This window comes from Lactuca saligna, chromosome 5 (genome assembly GCF_052625555.1).
Source record: "Lactuca saligna cultivar CGN05327 chromosome 5, ASM5262555v1, whole genome shotgun sequence".
NCBI classification, from domain to species: Eukaryota; Viridiplantae; Streptophyta; class Magnoliopsida; order Asterales; family Asteraceae; genus Lactuca; species Lactuca saligna.
This window is the reverse complement of record NC_136421.1, coordinates 293680394-293704242: the sequence shown is the minus strand read 5'-3', so window position 1 is coordinate 293704242 and position 23849 is coordinate 293680394. Positions and strand designations below refer to the sequence as shown.

Here is a 23849-nt window from a genome sequence, read left to right as displayed (position 1 = left end):
TGGCTATCTTGGAAGGTGGGCAAAAGTGGTCAATGAATTATTCTTTCATCTTGGCCCATGTGGTGACTGATCCGAGGGGAAGTGATTTGAGCCAGTCTTTTGCAGCACCTTTGAATGTCACTGGAAGCATGTGAAGTAGCTGAGTCTCGCGAGGCACATTTGGAACATTGAAGTAATCAACTACATCATTAACTTCATCCAAATGCTTGTAGGCATCTTCGTGGTCTTTTCCATAGAAAGGAATTTCCTTGAGCTGGGTGAGTATGTGGCCCTTTAGTTCAAAAGTAGTGGTAGCGGGAATTGTGGGTTGCACAAGTCCCGGGCCGGTGTCATCGCGGATCCTCTTCTTCCATTCTCCCATGGGGATTTCATCAATGTTAGCCATGGTATGAGCTAACTCGTCGTCAGAATCGGATTCGTGCCCGTACGTGGGTTCTTCTTCTTCTTCAGTATCGTACTCGGTGTCTTCCTTGATCGGGTCTTCGCTTGCTAAAGATGCGCTAGATGCTCCTGATTTGCTGCTCTTCTTCTTCCCAAAAAACAGTCTTCAAATTAGACAAAGGTGACTTCTTAGGTGTATTCGAGCTTTCCACGTCCTTTCCTTTGTTTCTTCTCAAAGAGGATTTGGGATCTTCAAACGGGGGTACCAGCGGGGTGTTTGATCATATGGTCATGAAAGTCCTGAAATAAACAAGATAACAACGTAAAAAGAACAAAAAAATGAAAAATAAAGGTTGAAACTCTGCTGTACTCGCCAAATGCACTCGATGAGTAGCAGTGTTATTTTGAAAGAATTCTAAACTTAAAGTAAAAACTAATTTAGATCCTAAAACCTAACTACTAATTACTAATGTGCAATAATTTAACTTTGTGCCAGTAAACTCACACAAAGGGTCGAAAAATTAGAAATTAGATAAATTATTTAGAACCGTTCCCCGGCAACGGCGCCAAAAACTTGATGTGTGTAAAACCATTTAGTTTTAATCCTACTTTTTATTAATAAATTAAGCACACAAAGGCAGTGAACCTGTCTTTTAGTGGTATAGTTGGATAAGTAGGGTATCGAACTCAGGGAACGTAAATTGATCTAATAACTAATTTTAACTAAGCAAATAATAAAAGTAAAAGGGTTTTTCTCTAGTTTTACAAGACTAGAAACTTAAACAGAGCAATTAAAACAATTAACTAACTAACAATTAAAACAAATGACAAATTCACCAAATTTATTAAAGTGTTTCCGTTTAGGTTCAACTAATTCACTACTATGGTTATTTTAATGATAAATTAATTATTATTGGTTACCAACTATAGTGGTTAGGTTCATGTTCATTACTCCTAACCCTTAGACAATTAATCAATTCAAGCAGTGGCCAATTGTTTAAACTAACTAATTCCCTAGTTCAGTTATTTGGATTAAATAAGATTTGTAATTGGTTAATCAAGTTGGTATTTCAATTAACCTCTTGTTTGTTGGTTTCTCAAACAAGCTCACACATTAACTTACCTATTCTCTAATTAATCTTAATTTCATATTGATTACTCTTAAGCATATGATCAAGTGCTCACATAACATATGAGGTTAATAATCAAGAGATGTTCATGCAACTTAATTACATTCCAGTTAACAGAAAATAGTTGTCATTAATGCATAAGGTTCTTTAACAAACTTAATTTAATAAAATCACCAAATAATAATCAATCAAAAAGTATATTATAACCATAGGAGCAAATTAGTCTTCCCCAACAGAAACTAAACGAATTTAGTTCGTAGTCATGATAAAAACAAACTCAATAGCATATTTAACTAAGCTAAACATCTTTAATTCCTAAAGCTAAGTCGAATGATTAACCTAATTGTCTTGATTCTTCCAAGGATTGAAGATTAGGGTTCCTTAGCTCCTCCAGGGGTTCTTTGTCGCAGGTTCAACTCTCAAAATCGCCAAAAGTCTTTTCCAATCGGATAATGGTTTGGTATTTATAATTATCCCAAAACAGGGTGTACTCGGCGAGTAGCAGACCCAACTCGCCGAGTAGGTGCTAGTTATCCGTCTCAAATTAGGAGTCTTGACTTATCTTCTGGAATATTCTCTTGTACTCGCCGAGTAGGATTGCTTTTGTCCTTCATTCTTCACTCTTTGGTCTTTAATTGCTTCCCCTTGTTCCCTCTTACTCCCAAGCATGTCTTTTGGACTGAAAACAAAATTTAAGCATTATTAAGTACCTTTTGTCCACATTATACACATAATTAGTTAAAAATGAATAAAAATGTATGCTAAATAATTAACTAATTATGCACATATCAGCACTCCCCATGAAGAGCTACTCGGTCAGATAAAGCCATTCCCCAACAGCTCATGAAGCTGTGAGGATAACTCCTACATCTTAGGCGGCGCAAGGCAATAAAGTTCCTTTGTGATAGGTGCCGCCCCCGGAACCAAATCAATCCGAAACTTCACCTGCCTCTCGGGAGGCACACCTGGTAACTCCTAGGGAAAAACATCTAGAAACTCACTCACTATCGGAACCTCAACGATAGAACTCGGTCTCTCCGCAGCAACTCGCGTATCCATCACATACGCTACAAAACCCCTGCAACCCTACTGAAGACTCTATCTCGCTTTGGCAGCCGAGCAAAATGTTGACCCAGATCGGGTACCCTCACCATATACTGTAAGCACTCCCCAACTAGGGTCTCATATGGTCACTAACTGACTCTTGCAGTCGATCATAGCTCCAAATCGACTCAACCAGTCCATGCCCACGATGACACAGACATCCCCCATCGTGATGGGTACCAAATCTATTGGAAACTCAACTCGAAAAATCGCAAGCACATATCCCCGGATCACATAAGTCGCAAATACAACATGCTCATTGGCTATGGAGACTCTCAGAGGTTAACTCAACGCCTCTCATTGGATACTGATGTGACGACTAAATGTTAATGATACAAATGATCGACTCGCACCTGAGTCAAATAACACAAAGGCATGTATAGAACTCACAAGAAAAGTACATATGAATATCACAAACCAAGTACCATATACTAAACAATAAGATAAGTAAAAGATCACATACCAGCCACAACGTCGGGTGCTACGCAAACCTCCTCCGCTATCAGCTGAAAGGCTCTCCCGCGAGCCTTCGGTGCCTCGGCCTTCGCTGGCCGACTCTCAGTAGCTCGAATAGCAGCAGGTATAGATCTCTGCACTGATCCCTAAAGCAGATGCAGGCATCTCGGCCTTTCGATGGCCAATCTGGTTACAGTGAAAGCAAACTACAAACCCCTTGGGGAAATCCCTCGCGATATGCCCCTCCTTGCCACACTTGTAGCACACCCCCTCTCTACACACCCCATCATGACTCTTTCCACACTTCCCACAAGTGTGACCCTTCTGGCCCCCGGATCTTGAATCAGCGGGCTTTTCCCGCTTGGCTGTCGGTTGAGATTGTGTCGGCCGCCAATCCCTCCCTGAGACTCCACCTCCTCGCTGTCTTGAGTCTTTAGCTCAATCTCCCTCTTCCGGACATTTTCCTGGAGCTCATCAAATGTCTGGTATGTCAAGTTTTCCACAACCTCACGAATATCCCTCCTCATTATGCTCAAATATCGGCTCATTCATGCCTAATGGGTAGACACACGCTCAGAGCAAAACAACGCCCTCTCACGGAACATCCTCGTAATCACTGTCACAGAATCTGTCATCTGTTTGAGGGACAAGAACTCTTGGGCTAACCATTCCCTCTCCACTGGAGGAACAAACCTATCTTGAAACATAACAGTAAACCTCTCCCAAGACACTGCAGTGAGCTCTACATGGGTGAAGCTAGCTGTCACAAACTTCCACCAGTCCTTCGCCCCCAAGCGAAGTTGGTTCGGCGTGAACCGTACCCTCAAATGTTCCGGAAAGTAACAAGTGTAGAAACACCCCTCGATGTCAGAGATCCATCTCATCGCGGCAATCAGATCCTGAGTCCCGTCAAACTCTGGTGGCTTCGTGTTGCTGAACTCTCGGTACAACAATGAGTCACCCCCATGTGGCCTGGTAGCAGCGACAACTGCGGTGGCTACAACACCAACTGCCTTCATAACAACAACATATCACTCTTCAAACATATCAACCAGTGTGGTCTTAATAGACCTGAACATCTCTGGGATAGCCTCTCAGATAGCTGCAGCTACCTCATCATGAATCATCCTACAAATCTCCTCATCACTGACCCCACTGCTCTCAGGGTTGTGGCACATACTCACCATGATGTCTCTGAAATACAACACAAAATAATCAGAGGTTCGATTGTGAGATTACTCACACTCGATCACCCACCCCTACTTGTTCCTTAACATCCTAAGGATTCTTACTTGGACTACTCACCGATCCGGTGTTTCCAGTAATATGGACCCAATACTACCTTCCACACCGCATTTGTGCTCATCCCAAGTCTCCTTCTTAGGATCCTTCATCACAAGTACTCTATATCTCGTCTAACATCGACTACTCTCATAGTAGACCTCTTATAAGCTCATCTCTGCTACATACTCTCACTCAAGCAACTCACTAGTAGCAGTAACTCCTAGGCTAATGCATCACATATCAGGCCACTCTAGTCCTAAATTATGAAATACCTAGCCTACTCTCTAGCATGCATAACATATCGCGTAATATCTCATAAATATCTCATAACACAGAAAGTAAGGGTATTTTGGGAAATCACCATTTGGGCTCTGGCTGATTGTACACACTGCTCTTCTCGTTTTTCTTTTTGAAACTCTTACTCGTTTTTAGAAAAATTGTTTCTTTTGAAATTTTTTCTCAAATCCTCAGTTTGAGTCCAGACATACCCGAAGTTGCATCCGAATCCCTCAAACTAAGGCTCTGATACCAACTTGTAACGACATAAAATTTTCAACCAATTTTTCATTTTCAAAATATGGTAAATTACATATCATATTCTCCAAAACTTTAAGTCTCAATGTCAAAACATATTTCAAATTAGTTTTTCACAATTCCAGGATCCACAATAAATATAACTCCAGCTCATGTGTGTGTCTACAATTAAGCCGATGCCTTCTCACGATCCTCGAAAGTACCTGAAACACATAACACGGTAAGCACAAAGCTTAGTGAGTTCCTCAAAATACCACGCACATATAATTAGCCATTGGAGGTTATAACTCTGTAAGACCCTTCGGTCAATGTGTCTCGGTGGGACCCTCCAGTCCCACAACTCGACGGACCCTCCGGTCCTGTCTGGTTGGGACTCTCTAGTCCTATGGCTCGTTGGACCCTTTAGTCCGGTCTGGTTGAGAACCCTCCGGTCTCATAGTTCGTTGGACCCTCTGGTTCGATCTAAGTAACACATAATATAGCATACAGTACATATCACACAAAAAAGCATAACTCAACAAGAACATAAGACCCTCTGATCATACATAGTTACCACTCTAGGTAAAATATAGTAACAAGACTCACCTCGTAAGAACTCAGATAAAACTCGAATAACCGGTCTAGCCTCCGCCTAACGCACACAATAATTATCCCTAATTAATAACGACCCTCACAAGGCTAAACTAACCCTTCCATGCACTCACATAAGAGTAAAAGACCATTTTACCCCTCCATGGGCTCAATAGACTACATGTTGACCAAACCCTAAAAGTCAACGGCAGGGAGTATGAAGATTCATCAAGTTCATATTCTTCTTCTTCTTCTCCTTCTTCTCCTTCTTCCACGTTTGATCTTGCATCATTCACTTAATTGGGATTCCACACCATCAAGTGGATTTGATTGATACATCAAGCAAAATTTGGGACTTACATTCGCTGATTTGTTCACTAAAGCACTTCCTACATCCAAATGTGAAAAGATGGTGCGAAATATTGGTGTGCGACACTTCAAGGAAATCAAGTGATGTGTCCATCAGGAGGAAATTAGAAACATATTACTTTTTTCCTTAGCTAAGTTTTTCATAGGGTTTTCTTAGCAAAGTTTTTAACGAGACAATTATTTCCGATGTCTATTATTAATCATGTACTTTTTTTCCTTAATAAGAGTTTTTTCCCATGAGATTTTACCTATTAAAGTTTTAACGACACATGATACAATTGTCATTTAAGGGGGAGTGTTATGAAATATTATATAGTGAACGACCAATAGATTCCACATATTTTCTCATCTATCACCATCATTAGTGAACATTTTAATAAATATTATTATGAGTTTTACGAGTATAGTTGTGTCATTATAAAATGTATTCATAACATAACTTATTTTCATCATCAATAAGGAGTATTGACATTTTTGTCATTTTTGCTAGAAGCTAAAGTGTGGTGTTGAAAGACAAATCTTGGCAAAAAATGGTGGAATGAGGAGCGTGAGAAAATGAATTTGAACAACAAAAAAAGAGAGGGAAATTAGTAATAGTATGATGTTGGGATATCACCATGTCGGAATGTCGACGGTAAAAACCTTATAACAATGTTTAGCTTAAATAATGAATAATATGTATCGTAAATGTTTGTTGTAAATGTTAGCTAAATTATTTCAAATTTTATAATATTCAGGTGTTCTAAATAAATCATTTAAAAAACTGAAATTATTTCTGTAACATTTCACCAAGCTTGCTCAGGTTGTTTTTGTTAGTAATAGTATCCCAATAACCAAAGATGCATTAACAACTTACATATCATTTAAAGAAGGGATAATGACGTAAAAAGATAATGAAGTTTCAAAAATGTACAAAAAATACCATTATTTTATATTTAGTATTTAAAATACCATTAAAGTATATTTTTTATACACAAAATACCAATGAAGTACACATGTGTTCAAATAATACCTTGTGGGTAACCTACAATAGCCGGTAAAATGGTATTTTGTGTACAAAAAAAAAACAATGGTTTTTTTGTACATTTTTGAAACTTTGTTACCTTTTTAAGTCATTTTTCCTTCTTTGAATGTAATGGAAATTTAGCTACTTTTTTATAAAGAACCCTCAACTTCACTTCGGCCACTACTGTTGTTCATCGCCACCCTCCACCACCATGGCAAAACCCTTTTTCTTATTCTTCCTCCTAATCATCTGCCTACTTTCATCAACGTCGGAATCTCACCGGCCACCTCCGTTTCTCGGCAAATCCCTACGGCTTCTCAAAACCCAAATATTCTTGTTCAGCCGAAGTACACTTACGAGACACGATACTTTGATCAGACTCTTGATCATTTCAGTTTCAATGATCTTCCCAAGTTCCAACAACATTATCTCATCAACTCCGATCACTGGGTGGGCCCAGGCCCTAGTCGTTTGAGGCCAATCTTCCTTTATTGCGGCAACGAAGGCGACATCGAATGGTTCGCTGCCAACACCGACTTCGTTTGGGAACTCGCCCCTCGTTTTGGTGCCATGGTCATCTTCCCCGAAGTAAAAGCCCTAATCACTCTACTCTACATTAATTTGTTCACTTGCTGACTTTTAATAATACAATTTTATCAAAAGCTGCGTGATTTGATCTAGCATCGATATTATGGTGAATCGATGCCATATGGAAGCCAGAAAGAGGCATACAAGAATGCTTCTACTTTAGCCTATCTAACAGCCGAACAAGCACTTGCTGATTACGCTCTTCTCATCACCGATTTGAAGAAAAATTTATCAGCCGAAGCATCACCTGTAATCTTGTTCGGCTGATCATACAGTGGAAGTAAGATCTTTTCCAATAATTTCAACAAAAATTAAACAAGGACTTGTTGATTACGCTCATCTCATCCCATTTACCTGAAGTACCTGGTTACCACAATGTTTTAGTTGAACACATGTGTATTTTGTTGGTATTCTGTGTACAAATAGTAACATTAATGGTGTTTTTTGTACTAAAAAAACAATAATGGTATTTTTTGAACATTTGAAAACCGGATAACCTACAATAACCGGTAAAATAGTATTTTATGTACAAAAAAGACAACAATGATCTTTTTGTACACTTTTGAAACTTCGTTACATTTTTAAGTCATTATCCCTTTAAAGAACCTTTATTACATTTGTCTAGTTTAGCTAATTTTAATGTCATAAAATCCTGAGTTTATATTTATAATTTTTTTTAAAAGTAAAAATGTTAATTTTTAATAAATTAACCACAATCGCTTTTTTTTTGGTCAAAAGTTGGTTTGGTAAGATAAAGTGGCTTGAGTTTTTTTTTTTTTAACAATGTGATCACTTGTTTTTCTCGTCAACTAAGAAAGAGGAGGTCAAGTCAACAAAACCCACGAGGCCACGACTACAACCACAAACACAACCATGATCGACTGACTGTAGCCGGTGTGGCCGACGTTCGAGTAAACTCACCTGCATTCTTGATTCTTCGTTGACACGGTTTATAAAGGTACTCAGCCAACTGCTCCCCATTTCACACCCCTTTTGTGGGAAAAGTCTTTCTTCTTTGTATCTCCAGATCTCATAATATCCGCCCTTCATCCAAACATCTGTTTCTAGGTCTGTGATTTTTGCACTTAGTTGGCGTTAATTAGGTATTGATTCCACTTAATTGGCGTTGATTAGGTATTGATTCTTTTGTTTCTTATTACTAATTTTGGCTGATTCGTTACTAATTAGATCCATCGCTGGATTTTAGGGTTTTTATGTCCTTTTTTGTATACGGTCTTATATATGCGATGAGTTGCGTTGTTGAATTCGTACTGTTTTTCGGATGAATTATGTTTACTTTTGGTATATTTTGTTTGTAGAAATTGTAGTTATAAACTTTGTCTAATTACTTTTTGTTTAGTTTATCCAGAACTAGCGGAAATAAGCATCGATGATTATGGAACCGCGGCATGATGAATTCTCTGATTACATCAATAGTTTCTCTTTGGATGATGAGAGTATCCTGCCTATTTTTGGTCAGCCGCCAGGCCTTGCTAATGGATACCGATTCAGAGAAGAACCTTTAGATCTCAGCTTTTTAGAAGCTCCTAACAGGGAACCAAATTCTGGCCCCTATACTTCAGATTCCTCTTCACGCATGTCCACACAAGTAGACTCCCCCGATGACTTTTCAGATTGTGTTGTTAGGTACATAAACCAGATTCTCGTGGAAGAGGATATGGAGGCTAAACAGAGCATGTTTCATGACCCCTTAGCTCTACAAGCAACAGAGGAATCATTCTATGAAGCCCTTGTTGAGAAATACCCTCCTTCAAACGTTGAAATCCCCGAAGACAACTTATTCAGTAGCGCAAGTGACTACAGCACAAACAGTAGCAACTCCAATGATTCTCAATGGCCTGGTGGTGATTCTCTTGAAGCCAAATCATCATCATTTCCACAAACACATTCTCTTGAACACCCTTTGTTATCTTCATTTGGCTCCACCACTAGCGTTACCAATGATGGTTTCAGCACATTGAATTCAATGGTAAACACACACATCATTGAAAACATATTCACTGATAACGAATCTATCTTACAGTTCAATAGAGGGATGGAGGAAGCTAGCAAATTCCTCCCTCCTAGTAAACCCCTAGTCATCGATTTAGACAAATACAACTTACCTTCAAATCCAAGACAATCTCCCACAAAAGCGGTTGTCAAGGAAGAGAATGTCGAGACAAAAGGTAACTCATTCAGGGGAAGGAAAAAGTGTCATCGTGAGGATACAAGTTATGAGGAAGAAAGGAGTAGCAAACATTCTGCTGTTTTTGAGGAAGAAGTCGAGCTGTGTGATATGTTTGATAGAATCGTTTCTTGTACATATAATGAATGTTCTTCCACATCCGCCTCTGAAGAACCACCTAAGCCTGTAGTAAACAAAAAATCACAGCAAAACGGACATGCTCATAGATACACCAGTGGTTGGATTGATCGTTCTTGGGGAGGAAGCTCAGGTGAGCCCACAGATGTTAGAACTCTATTGGTAAACTGTGCACAATCAGTTGCTACTGATGATTATATAACTGCAAACGAACAGCTAAACCAAATAAGACAACACGCTTCCCCTTCAGGTGATGCCCCACAAAGGCTAGCTCATATCTTTGCTAATGGTCTTGAAGCTCGCTTAGCTGGCATTGGTTCTCATCTTTACATGTCTAAAAGCACCATAAAGATCTCAGCTTCTGAAAAGCTGAAAGCTTATCAGTCTTATATCTCATCTTGTCCTTTCAAGAAGATTGCCATTTTCTTTGCTGGAAAACTGATATATGATGCAGCTTCAACATATTCCACTCTTCATATTGTAGATTTTGGTATTGCATATGGTTGTCAATGGCCTATTCTCATCAAGCATCTTTCAGAGAGGCGCGGGGGCCCACCTAAGCTGAGAGTCACCGGAATAGACCTCCCGGACCCTGGTTTTAGACCCTCTGAAAGGGTGGAGGAGACAGGGCGTCGTTTAGCTAACTACTGTGCAAGATTCAATGTCCCATTTGAGTATAACGCAATAGCAATTCAAAACTGGGAGCTGATCAAGATTGAAGATCTAAAGCTACAAAGAAACGAATGTCTTGCAGTGAACAATCTGATTTCTTTCAAGAACTTACATGATGATTCGGTTATGGAGAGCAATCCACGAGATGGTGTTCTGAAGCTGATTAGGGACATGAAGCCTGATATGTTTGTTCAGACTGTAGTGAATGGGTCTTACAGTTCTCCGTTTTTTGTAACCCGTTTCAAGGAGGCTCTTTTTCATTTCTCTTCAATGTTCGATATGTTTGATGCTACTTTAGATCGTGAAGATGAAGATAGGTTGAATTTTGAGAGGGAGTTTTGTGGGCGTGAAGCTCTGAATGTGATTGCGTGTGAAGGTGCTGAAAGGGTGGAAAGGCCCGAGACTTATAAGCAGTGGCAAGCTAGGAATTTGAGAGCTGGGTTCAAGATCAAACCTTTGGAGAGGGCTTTTGTTTCTAAACTGAGGGGGAAGGTGAAAGCAGGGTATCATAAGGATTTTGTGTTTGATGATGATGGGAAATGGGTGTTACAGGGATGGAAAGGTAGGATTCTGCGTGCTACTTCTTGTTGGGTCCCAGCTTAGGTTAGGAGGTTAAAGGAGGAAATGGAATCTTCTGTTGTGTTGCTGATTCTGAATGAAAAGGGGGAATTCCTTTTGGCCTTTGGGTGCGTCTTTAATGGAGCTCTCCTGTGTGGATGTTTTGAAACTTGACAGAAGGTATGTGATGAATGTGTGGTGGGTTTCTTTTACTCTCTAAAATCATAATTCTGGGTGTTTAATGTTGTTAGATGATATTTGCTGTGGTGGCTGCTTCTCCTGGAAGTCTGTTTGGGTTAGAAGAAGAAGAAGAAGAATGACGTACAATATAATATAAGGAACAGTTTTGCGAGCTACATGTAAATTATATGCATCATATCTATCTTGTCATTAACTAGTTTTTACTTAAAACATGGATTGATCAATATATATATATCATGGTCTGTTATATACAATATCCCAGTTGGAATGTGTCATTGTAACAGAAGTCTTTCATTTTGTGTTTAAGTTGCTTCAAATATTCTAGTGATATTTTGGGGTGGGACGTGTCATGGTTTAGAACCCTGGACCTCTTCCATCTTTCTCAATCTATATTTTGTCATTCCATTTAATTTTTAATTTTTAATTTTAAAATGAACACAAACTAATAAAAATCATACAAAACTAATTGACAAAAAAAATTAAAAAAAAAACATATAGAGTTAATTCACAAACTAGTTAATGCTTAGAAGGAATGGGGAGAGTGTAAAGAGAAAAAGGGAGCGGTTTGGTGAACCTGTATTTCACGTTATCAGTCTTGACCCGATGGGGGGAATCACATCTTGGAGGTATTGGCGGTACCTCTTTTCTAAAATACAACGATTACATTCTCCTTACAATGTTTGTCACAATTTATTATTATTATTATTATTTTATTTCATGATAATCATTTTTTTGAAATACAAAATTAGTAGCAATAACCGTGTAAAAGATGGTCAAATTCTTAAACATGTTAATGATTTTTGCTATTTTTGTGACTTTTTGAAATCACAATAACTAATAGACGTATAGACATGAGTTTAGAAAAATGAGATAGGAAAAGAAAGTGAGTTTTTGACACATTGGGCGGTGAGTGTCGGTTACCTAAAACGGGCGATGAAAATGACGACAATATTGGTGAAACCAACGAAGTTTCTTCTTTATTATTTATGTTGTATGTTGTATTATTTGAGATTTAAGAAATTAAATCAACGTAATTAATATTTATGCTTATTCAATTAGTCTATCTTTAAAGTCCAATCCCAATATATTCATGTATCATTCTAACAAAAATCAAAACAATCTTTCTATTAGAATAAAATGATAGGTTTGTTCTTCTTTTGTCATATATCACCATATTAAGTTTTTTAATTAATATCATGTCAATTGTCAACTTATTAATTTTCTATTTCAAATTTCAAATTTCATACTCTAATTCTATTTCAAATTTCATGTATTTATTTAAATCAATGATTGCAATTTTATATAACAAAAATATATATTTTAATTAATAATTTATTAAAAATTTTGAATAATAATTTTGAGTTTTTAATATGAAAGTTTAATTTGTTTTATAATCATGGTTCCAGAGATTATAAACCAGTGATTTAAACAAGAAAGAAACACTACATATTGGTTTTGTTTTACACAACTTGCACTCATTAAAATTTTCTTATGTCTTTTATATATGATACAATGGAATCCACAAAAGGAAATGGATGAACACAGTAGTTATATAAACAAGAAAACGGAAAAGCATGTTGCCTTTATTAATCTCAACTTGGAAAGAATAAGTCAGGCTTAGTTTATTTGTGTTTGTTATTTCACGACTGAATTTGTAAAGACGGTTGTTGATTGGGCTTAAAACACATACAAGATAAAGATCAAGTGCTTTGAGTAGTTGAAGTGAAGCTGTGTGGCTGGAGGTGTCAGAGAAGGATAATTGGAGGACTAAAACATAAAAAGTTGAAATTAATATTTGTTCACTGCATTAACTATCAAGCAAACACACACAAACATATCATTCAAAAATTTCAATTAATTATTCTCTCAAACTTTGGTACAAGATTTACACTCGGACCAAATTTATCCATGAAAGTTCCTATAGCCATAGTACATGGTTTACCTTTGCGTACACTCAACCCTAAGTACTAGAGGAGTATGTGGATCATCCATGCTAAAATTCATCATTTACAATCCTCTATATCAAGTTAGCTAATCGTTTAATTTATGTAATTGGTTAGTGTGACAAAATATGAAGTGTTTTGTGATCAAAAACATTTCTAGACTCTCTTGGCCGGAATGGATCGAGGATTGGAATAAATTGCTAGAAAGTTGTCAAAGGAATCCTCAAGGCCTAGATATATAAATATGATTTTGGCATCGTAAGTCACTAGGTCGCCTTACCTAGGTTTTTTGTGTCTCTCAAAAGCTACATATTTGGTCAACGAAACACATGTTGCTTGTTGTTTGAGCTGTTTTTGTGTGAGAATATGAAATATTCTGGAAAGTCCAATTGGAATGATCAATGAGAATTGAAATAATCAACGATTCTAATCATTATTAGCACAAAACTGATTGAATAATAATAAACCATATTTTTTTCATTTTATTTTATTATAAAAGCATTATATATTCCAGTTTCGATTATCACTAGAGCCGGTCCTGAAAAATAAAATATTTTTAAAGGCCCAGGACAAACAAAAAAGAATGATCCTTATCTTTATTATAATTTTATAATTTTAAATAAAAATATATAATGAAAAAAATTAAGCCCCTACCCCCATGATTATCGCAAACTACATTAGTTGATTTGAGTTAGTATTCTTACACCGAATCAAACAAATAGAAATTGAATAGATTTTAAATACATAGGACAAAGGATCAAAGCGACTATAATTATTAAATGTTTATAATATGATTAATATCCTAAAAGACCTTATAGAATATATCATTATTTTATTAGTATAAATTTTAATCACATTTATTTAATAAATTGCTTATAAAAGTTAAAAATGATAATAAAAAGCATGTTATCCAAATTCGGCGTTTGGTTTGAAGTATTTAAAGCGATTTCAATAGATTTGATTTTAAAATGCTATAAAATCTAATGTTCGGTTTAAAAATTAGTTAGATTTATAAAATCCATAATCATTAGATAATAATACGGTTATTGATTATTAAAAAGTTGTTCTTATCCTAATCATTTCATACATATTTATACAACTAGTATTTTTTCTTGAATTTCATGCACTTGAAATTCCATTTTTTAAGTTTCTCAAACCACATTTATTTGAAACATTTTTTTTTAACTAATGCAACTCAAAAGTTTTCTTAATTATGATTTAACACTCAAAAGTTTTATAACTTATATTATGTTTAATTAGCATTTAGTGAAAAAATTACTAAAAAAAGACCAATCTTTTGTGTTATATAAAATCTTATATGTAAGAAGGATTTAAAGATATTATGATTCAAGAGTTTTCATATAGTTGAAGCATTCATGATCCAAATATGATGATTTAGAAATGAGTTATGTCGCATCGATGGTAATTGTAATATGTTTTTTTTTCAACCAAAACAACTGAAGTTTTTCTATTATTTATTTATATTCAGTTTCTCATTTAATCTTTAAATGTGATTTGTATGCATTATTCAATCTTGAATGCGACTCTCCAAACATCAATGTTTTGCTTGAAATATCTTTCTGATTCTTCTTTTTCAAGAAAAATATTTTGATTGCTGGTTAGTGAAGAATTATCATCAAGATTCTATGGTTGAATAGTGTTAAATGAAGAAAGAAGATTCATAAAATGGATATAAGTTTTTTTGTTCGAGCGAAGTTGACGAATGTTATTTTTTCTTTTGATTTAAATGTATCTTTATGTAACATCTTTATTTATATATTCAACCACTCAATACTCTTATTTATTAATTGTAGTTTTTCTATTTTGATTATGTTTATTTTATATTATTTTTTTTGTTGGGTTTTCCTACACAACATATTTAAAAGACAATATTTAAAAGATAACATAATTTTGAACATTTGATATGTAATTATGATAGACTTATCATGATATATTCTTCATATGAAAGTAATTTATCTATATTACTACGACAATAATTATATATAACATTTACGAATATATATATATATATATATATATATATATATATATATATATATATATATATTATGTGATTTGTTTAACATGTATATGTACCTATGTATGTTATAAATTTATAATTAAATATCTTTATATTTAATAATTGAAGGGATTAAAATGATGCATCAAAACCAATTATTTAGAATAATAATAATAATAATAATAATAATAATAATAATAATAATAATAATAATAATATATTTCCAAGTACCGTATTCATTTGAAACCCACACTACAACTCAAGAGTTTTTTAATTTATATATATTTATTAGTTACAACTTAAGAGTTTTTAACTTATGATTATTAATTAGTAATTATTAATAACTTTTTATTTTTCTTTCTTTTATAAGGTTGTAAAGTTTTGCTCATTAAAAATATTAAGGTATTTGAAGAGATTTGTGATTTAAATATGAAGAGTTAATATAAATGTTATAATAGATATTTTAGTGTTTTTATGTTATTAAAAGTTATAGTGTTTATTTTTCATATTTTTTTTTTATTATTCGTTGTATACATACATTTTTAATACAAATGTTATAATAGATGTTTTTCTATTTTTATGTTAATAAAAGTTTCAATTCATATTTTTGTTCATACATTTTGTTACCCGTTATATTATCATTCATTTGATATATAATTTACACAATTTTAAACTGTTTATAAAATTATCAAATAATTGTATATATCACAATGACTTAAAAATTAAATTATAATGTTTAATAAAACTAATATGTTAACTATATGCTTCATTTACTACTAACATTTTGTTTCAAAGTAGAAATATTAAATAATAAATTGGTAAAAGATATTATTTTAACTATATAATTCTATTATCATGCAACGCGCGAGGATTCGCCTAGTTGTCTTATAAGGGAAAAGAGAGTCATTCCTTCCTAACCCACTGAACCCACCGGCACATCACTTTTTCTTATTATTTTTCTATTATATTTCCTAACCTACAACACACAGAAACTCTATCATTTTGAACCCACTCAACCCATTCAATTAAAAAAAAAATACAAAACAATTAAAGGTAAAATCTTAATTAGCAATAGAGTTACTGGCGGTACCACTCACACTTCAACGAGTTGGTTAATTGGTTTCACTAACCCACATCATCACCTCTCTCTACTTTCTCTCTCTCATTTTCTTTTGTACCATGTGTTTTAAAACTTGTACTTTAGTTGTATTGTATTTTTTTTAATTGAATGGGTTGAGAAAGATAGGATTTCCTAACCCACAACACACAGAAATCCTATATTTCTCAACTCACTCAATTAAAAAAAATACAAAACAACTAAGGTATAAATTTTAAAGCACATGGTACAAAAGAAAATGAGAGAGAGAAAATAGAGAGAGATGATGATGTGAGTTAGTGAAACCAATTAAACAATTTGTTGAAGAAGCGGGAGTGGTACCGGTGGTAACTCTATTGCCAATTAAGATTTTACATTTGATTGTTTTGTATTTTTTTAATTAAATGGGTTGAGTGAGTTAAAAAAGATAAGGTTTTCATGTGTTGTGGGTTGGAAAAGATAAAGAAAAATAAAAAAGAAATAGTTATGTGGTAGTAAGTTTAGTGGGTTGTGATTCCCTCCTCCCTAGTTTTTTCTCTCTATTTTCTACTCTATGATTCCCAACCACAAACATGATACCCATCTTTCTTAACCATTCAAACTTTCTCAATTTTGATTAAAAAAATATTAAAACAATAAACAAATTACAAAAGAAATAATTTAAAAAAAATAAATAGAAACTAAAATATAAAAAAGCATTTAAGTAGAAAACACACACAAATACAAATGAAAATTAAAATCATAAATACGAGAATTAAAATCTTAAATACGAAAATAAAATCCTAAATAAGATAATTAAACCTAGAAATATTTTAAGCCTTCCATCCATAAAATCCTAAGTAATGATAAACACTTTGACTAACACTACTTCATATGTTTTGATCCATGACCGACGTTTCAACCTTTGCATAAAATTTCTCGTCGGTTGAGTTGTTCTCTCTTGTGATGGGGCTTGGGTTTGAGATGGGAGTTGGGCTACGTCTACCTCGTCATTTTGGTTTTCAGATGGGGGTTTGGTTTCGTCGCTAGATTCTTCATAAGCAGGCTCTCGAAAATGTGAAGTGTCAGGAATATATACTTCATTTGGCGATAAAATGATACCTTGGTTGTAGACTTGAGAACATTAAAATTGCTTATAGGTTTTGTTAGGATTAGAATTGTTCGAGTTGATAGTGTTGTGATTGAAACTGATTTTCATAAATTAGCATTGGCATTTCAGTTTGGAATCATATTTGGCATAGGCATTTGGGTATCGGTTTCGTGCTGACGATTCCTTCTTTGAGCAACACTGTTTTTTTGGGATTTTCCACGACTCAAATCCATTGGAATTGATTTGAAACTTGAAAGTATAAAATTGAAATGAAAGAGTGGAGAAAGGAAAAAAGAAAGGTGATGTGATTTTTTGAGTTGTGATAGTGTGTTTAATTGTTTATAGAGAAAATTCATCACATAACCAAAAGGAGAGGTGTTTCAAGCAAATGACAATGAAAAACACAATTTTATAAAATAACCACGACTTTTGCAGAGAGGGGTTCTGCGGAAGTCCTTATGCTCTGAGAAACAAGAAAACTATTTGAGGAAATGACATGGCGGGGGAAAATACAAATAAAAAAAGAAAATTATAAAATTTTAATTCCACAGAGGGTGCATCGTTCCACAGAGAAGCCATCTGCGGATCTATTCTTCAGAGGAGTATCTCTAAGGAATTGTTCTTCGCTAAAACATAGCCTAATAATGATTTTGGTATTTGTTTTCTTCTAAATCTAACGAGGCACCAAATTTTAGCACATATCATTGATTCAAAATAACAATTTAAACTATAAAACTTTGTTTCTAAGAAATATACTTAGAATTTAGCGAAGAAATAAGTCAAGTTTTAGCGACAAACAATTCCTCAGAGGTACTTTTCTGAAAAACAGATACACAGATGACATCTGTGTGGAACGGTGCACCCTCTGCGGAATTAAAATTTTATAATTTTTTTTTGTCTTTTTCTCCACCACATCATTTCCTCAGAGAGTTTTCTTGTTCCTCAGAGCATAAGGACTTCCGCGTGCCCCTCTCTATTAGTAAGTCATGATCATTTAATAAAATTATGTTTTCCTTGGTCATTTGCTTCAAACACTCTTCTCATTTTGGTTATTTGATGAATTTTCTCTTGTTTATATAGGTGCAAAAATTATTATTATTATTATTATTATTATTTTGAAATCTAGCCATCACCCAAAAGCTTTAACCACTTGCCGATGCCGTTGCTGTCAAACCCTTGGAAAAAGGAACGACGATATCATCGAGCCTGACGGTGTCAAAATTTGGCCAAAACGCAATGACTCAGGGGACTCAGTGCACCCTTATAAGATAGGGATCATTTTTTTTTTACCCTTTGTAATCATGTTTGTGTTCACCCTCGATCCTTACTATAATTCCCAAATTTGTCAGCTTCTTATTTTCCTATGGGAATCGCAAACGCACAATATGCAACACATTAAGGGTAGTTTGTAAAAACATCACATTTTTATTTTATCACCGATCATTCAAACACAGTTTATTTACAAGAATTTAGCTATCGACAATATGTTGTTACCATAGGATATCAAATAATTTGATATTTCATCTCAAAATTCACGCGAATGAGTTGCTAGAATGTGACATGTGGTTGACATCTATGTGTATCTAAAGACACCTTATCACCTCTTAGGTTTATGTCATGTAGATGATTCAGATCAATTAACTAAACATAATGGTTGACTTGACAAGTTAAACATAATGGTTGACTTGATAAGTGTCCATCACTAATCTCCATATATACATCTAATAGTACGGTATAGAATAAGTATCTCTCTTTATAATCATAAATTGAAGTTAACGGTTTATAAAATAACATTGTTGCTTTTGGAATATGGTGAAAAACTGATATGCCGATGTGAAAAGCGAAGGTGCTGCTGAAGTAGCAAACAACTAAACATTATTAAATCAATGATTAACAACTTTTTTTTAATTAAAAAATGTATGTATATCTTTACAAACTTTTATTATGTTTATATTCTTATAAAACGTTAAATTATATATATATATATATATATATATATATATATATATATATATATATATATATATATATATATATATATATATATATATATACTTAATTTAATCATATTTAATATATTAAAAAAAATAATTGATTTTTTATTATTAAAAAAATAATTTACTTGTAACATTATAATATTACTCTTTTCTCACATTGTTATTCCCGACCTATTTACTTTATAAATCCTTACAAAATATCGACACGTACATTAAAATTAGTTTTTCTGTGATTTTACATGTAACTAAAGAATCAGAGGAAAAACAATATTGTTTAGAAGAGAATAATCGCAACTCTCTTAAATCGATAATAGGAAATGAAATATATTGTTTCGCAATCCATTATGAATATGCAATCACTGTGTTTTGAACCAATCAAATGTTTTCCTTTTTGTTTTGTTTTTTTTGGAAAGAAAACATCCATAACAAAGGTTTTCAGGTCATATTTTGCGCACCGACTAATCCTCCGTTGCAAACATGAGGCTATGTCTCATGCCTTGAAGTCACCGCAGACGAACTTCCATAGCCACAAGGATTGAGTAGTGTCCAAATTTGTACATGGGTCAATAGTTATCCACCGTATATTCCACATGCCTTACCAAGTAACTATACTCAAAGTTGTTTTCTTCTTGTTTCGTTTCGAACAAATCAAATGTTTTCTTCATATCCTAATGTTGAAAACCATTCAAACACTATAAACAACAACAACAAAAAAAAAAAAAAAAAAAGATTGTGAGTCAAAACTAAAAGTCCGTTAAAATGAAAACAAAAAGTGAGTTTCAAAAGAATATAGGGACATTATTACGGATTAAATTACTTCTAAGATTCAAAACATTTCTGATCGAGAAAACATGAAAACTGAAACTAAACTCCAAAAATAGTTGTGATGTGTGACTTTTTTTCAAAAAAAAAAAATGTTTCTTTGGAAGACTTGTCAAACATCAAAAGATTACTCGTATACTTCTTAAAATGTCAAATTGAATAAAATAGTAAAATATAAGATCGTTTTAAAAAAAAAAACAATGATTTTGAAGCTTAATCCAAAAAATTCTATATATATGTTTTTTCTTTGTTTTTTGTTTTTTTATTATTATTTATGATTTTAACCCTACTTCATATAAATCCAAACCTAAATTCAAACAAACACATTTAAATCAATCTAAATCCAAATTCATATAAATCATAATCTTTCTAACATGTTCAAAAACCCATAAAAAATCCAACAATCCCCATAGCTTCTTGACATAAAGTAAAATATTACAATATTTTGATTTAATTCGTTACCTTCCATTTTCTTTTACCTATACATGATTTTTATTATTTGAGAAAATTCTAATCATTAATTATCTCAGTTAATACTTAGTACTTCATAATAAAAACATACATTTACAGAAATTACCTTTTTATTAAAACAAGATATTGTTATTAAAATGGAATATTTAAAGTTTCAAATTAGTCCTTAAAGATATTAGGGTTTCACTAAGTTATCCTTTAAATATAAAGATCGGCAGAAGTCCTCCCCCAAGTCCCAATATAGAACACGCTTTGCAACGCGATCCCCTATATATATATATATTGTAAAGTTGATTCTGAAGACGATATAATACAGGTTTTACAGAACTCTTTCCACTGAATTACGCAAAGGAAAATAAAAAAAGCAAAGGTCTTTGAATCTTCCCTGTTCTTTCAGCAACTACCAGATGATTTCTTTTGTTTCATCCACTCGTTTCTTTGTTATTGTTAGTATTAGATTCACACATATGTTTTCCGAAAAATAAAGTCTTCATCTTTGATGATCGAATCTGTTTCAGCGTTAATCTTGTTTAAAACTCATTGATCGACATTATTGGTGCTGAATTCATACAGGTTTTCAGTGATCTCCTGGACGATTTAGATAAAATCAAAAGTCATGGCATTGGTATGATTCTGATTTCTACTTTCACTGATACTTTGGAATTGAATTATTGTGATCATTTAATGGTGTTCTACTCTTCATATAAAAAGTCTAGTTCAGTTAGATCATGCCCAGTTTGAATTAGGAGTTTATTTATATAATGGACGGATTCCTACATGACTTGGTCTTAAGGACACGCGATGATTGCTCATTGAATGATAAACCATGATCGATTGCAAAATAACCAATTGAGGATATATTCTTTACCGATGAGGGGTGATTAGATTATTTAACAATGTAGTTTGGAACTCATATTGGGTGTGATTATGTTTAAGCACTCAAGGTGTTCGATAAAATTCCTGAGTGAGCTGTAGTCCTAGTTTTTTTAGTGATCAAGTAATTTTCTACAGTTCTTGAGTTTCTCTTTAGCTGGTTATTATTACAAAGATCCTTAAAAAAACATTTTCATAAAGTTATCAGATTCATTAGTCCAAGATAAAACCACTCACCTTGATTTGTTTTCTTGCCAGGAGGATGAAGTTTATGATGACCATTCTTCAGAGTTTGAACAGAATTATCGCTGTTATCCTGTTTCTTTCATTGAAAAGGTTTTTATTGGTTAATTTATATAACCACATCATGATACCACTATTGCTTGATGTTTGGCTCTTTCTAAATCTTTTCTTCTTGTATCTTATGCAGTCTCATTTGGAGAAAGGTGATAAAAGTAAGTTTCTTTTGTTCAATCTCCATTCCATCACTCCTTTAATTTGGTTTTATATAAACTAACAAGTTTTTTTTTTTTTTTTTTTTTTTTTAACCTTTTATATAAACTCCCAGTTATAATGCCTCCATCTGCTCTTGATCGCCTCGGTTAGTGAGTTTTTTCACATTTTTTTGTTTTGTTTATCATATAACTTCTATATTTATAGACTAACTTTTTATTTTGTCTCAAATTTGCAGCCTATTTGCAGATCGATTATCCAATGCTATTTGAACTTAGCAATCCTTCTGCTAGTAAAGTTTCTCATTGTGGTGTGCTTGAATTCGTTGCAGATGAGGGTTTAATATACATTCCATATTGGGTATGTATGAGATATGACTATATGAGTTGTTCTTTTATATAATAACATGAAAAACACTACATATATATATATATATATATATATATATATATATATATATCCAATTCTTTGTTTTGATTATTTTCAGATGATGGAGAACATGCTTTTACAAGAAGGAGATATTGTGAATGTGAAGAATGCCAGTTTATCAAAGGGAACTTATGTGAAACTTCAGCCTCACACTACAGATTTTCTTGATATATCCAACCCAAAAGCAATGTTAGTGTTTTATGATACTGCATTTAATCTTTTTCTTTTTCTACATATTTTGATATTTTATCCGGTTTTGAATTTCCAGCTTGGAGACTTCATTAAGAAGCTATTCTTGTTTAACAACTGGTGATACAATCATGGTGGCTTATAACAACAAGAAGTTTTATATTGATATAGTTGAAACTAAACCATCAGCTGCAATAAGTATAATTGAAACAGATTGTGAGGTTGATTTTGCTCCACCTCTTGATTACAAAGAGCCTGAAAGACCTCCTGTTAAATCTAAGACACCACCAGAAGGTCTGTTTTCTCTTCTTTTTTTACATTTTTCCTTCATTATCTTTTATTAAAAAAGTTGTAAAATTTATCTCTATAAATGGCAGTTGAAGAAGAACCAGATAAGAAAATACCCAAGTTTAGCCCGTTTACTGGTTCAGGAAGACGGTTAGATGGGAAACCGGCTGAGCCACCGGTTCAAACCGTGGCTACAACCAGTGATGCAAATGGCTCGAACCCATCAACCTCTGGTTCAAGAAAACGATCTGGGACACTTGTTTTTGGGTCAAATGTTGACCAAAAGCCAAATGGGAAACCAAAAGTATGATCTTTTTTCAAAAAAGATTTGTTTTTTTTTTGTCTGTTTGTAATAATGGGTATTGGAAGTAATTGGATGAATGGTTGTTTTGAGTTGCAGGTTATGGTGAAAGAAGCTAAACAAGAATCATCTGAGAAGGAAGAACCTAAATTTCAAGCCTTTACAGGCAAGAAATACTCCTTAAAATAATAGTAAGTATATTAAGTTTAGTTTTTTTTTTTTCTTCTTTTTCTAAAATATGTTCATGTTCTTCATTTGATGTGCATTCCTAGTCATCTCCTTTTGAAACCCATGTAGACAGACCAGTGCATTCACAAGAATTTTTGTTTTTAAGTTATATAGACCGACCTTCATTTCTTTATTTATTTCCAGTGATTTTATCATTTGATTACTTGAGATAGTGTATAGACATCTCTTCTCTTGTTTTAAAAACTTTCGAAATACAAGGTTTTGATGGATGAAATATGGTGTTGATATATTTGTAAAAATTACCTTAAAACAGATTATGTGATTTTATAAGCTCTCGAATAATCCTTGAGCCAAGCTTGAGCTTGCATTGGAAGTCTTTTTGGGGTTGACTCTTAACAAATATCAAGTGAAAGTTGAGTTTGATATAGGCTTGACTTATTTATAGACCTATAATGTATGGAATATGGTTAACATTATTTAACGCCCAATTTCAAGAAAAAATAACAACT

The 23849-nt window shown here is 33.6% G+C and overlaps 2 protein-coding genes across 9 annotated transcripts; both read left to right on the top strand.

Moving 5' to 3' along the window:
* Window positions 1-8235: 8235 nt before the first annotated feature.
* On the top strand, window positions 8236-11565 carry LOC145048237 (scarecrow-like protein 33). Of its 8 annotated transcripts, none has more exons than XM_078996683.1 (3): window positions 8236-8380; window positions 8783-11158; window positions 11230-11565. In XM_078996683.1, the coding sequence occupies exon 2, from the start codon at window positions 8813-8815 to the stop codon at window positions 11021-11023; it is 2211 nt and encodes a 736-aa protein (XP_078852809.1). In that variant the 5' UTR covers window positions 8236-8380; window positions 8783-8812; the 3' UTR covers window positions 11024-11158; window positions 11230-11565. The 8 variants fall into 8 exon arrangements, with proteins under 8 accessions (XP_078852809.1, XP_078852812.1, XP_078852811.1 ...); XM_078996686.1 differs by having other exon boundaries at window positions 8256-8380; window positions 8792-11158; XM_078996685.1 differs by having other exon boundaries at window positions 8378-8490; window positions 8792-11158.
* A 9323-nt stretch (window positions 11566-20888) lies between these two features.
* On the top strand, window positions 20889-23516 carry LOC145048236 (ubiquitin fusion degradation protein 1 B-like). The gene is made up of 10 exons (XM_078996678.1): window positions 20889-20988; window positions 21192-21243; window positions 21750-21827; window positions 21922-21946; window positions 22060-22092; window positions 22183-22304; window positions 22432-22562; window positions 22642-22856; window positions 22940-23154; window positions 23251-23516. The coding sequence occupies exons 2-10, from the start codon at window positions 21235-21237 to the stop codon at window positions 23338-23340; spliced, it is 918 nt and encodes a 305-aa protein (XP_078852804.1). The 5' UTR covers window positions 20889-20988; window positions 21192-21234; the 3' UTR covers window positions 23341-23516.
* Window positions 23517-23849: the final 333 nt, after the last annotated feature.

Excerpts from the sequence above, each read along its gene's own strand:
- LOC145048237 (XM_078996683.1), top strand. The coding sequence starts at position 8,813 with ATGATTATGGAACCGCGGCATGATGAATTCTCTGATTACATCAATAGT.
- LOC145048236 (XM_078996678.1), top strand. Across the intron at positions 21,828-21,921 it reads CTGTTTCTTTCATTGAAAAG|TCTCATTTGGAGAAAGGTGA; the intron begins GTTTTTATTGGT and ends TATCTTATGCAG. Across the intron at positions 22,305-22,431 it reads TAATATACATTCCATATTGG|ATGATGGAGAACATGCTTTT; the intron begins GTATGTATGAGA and ends GATTATTTTCAG.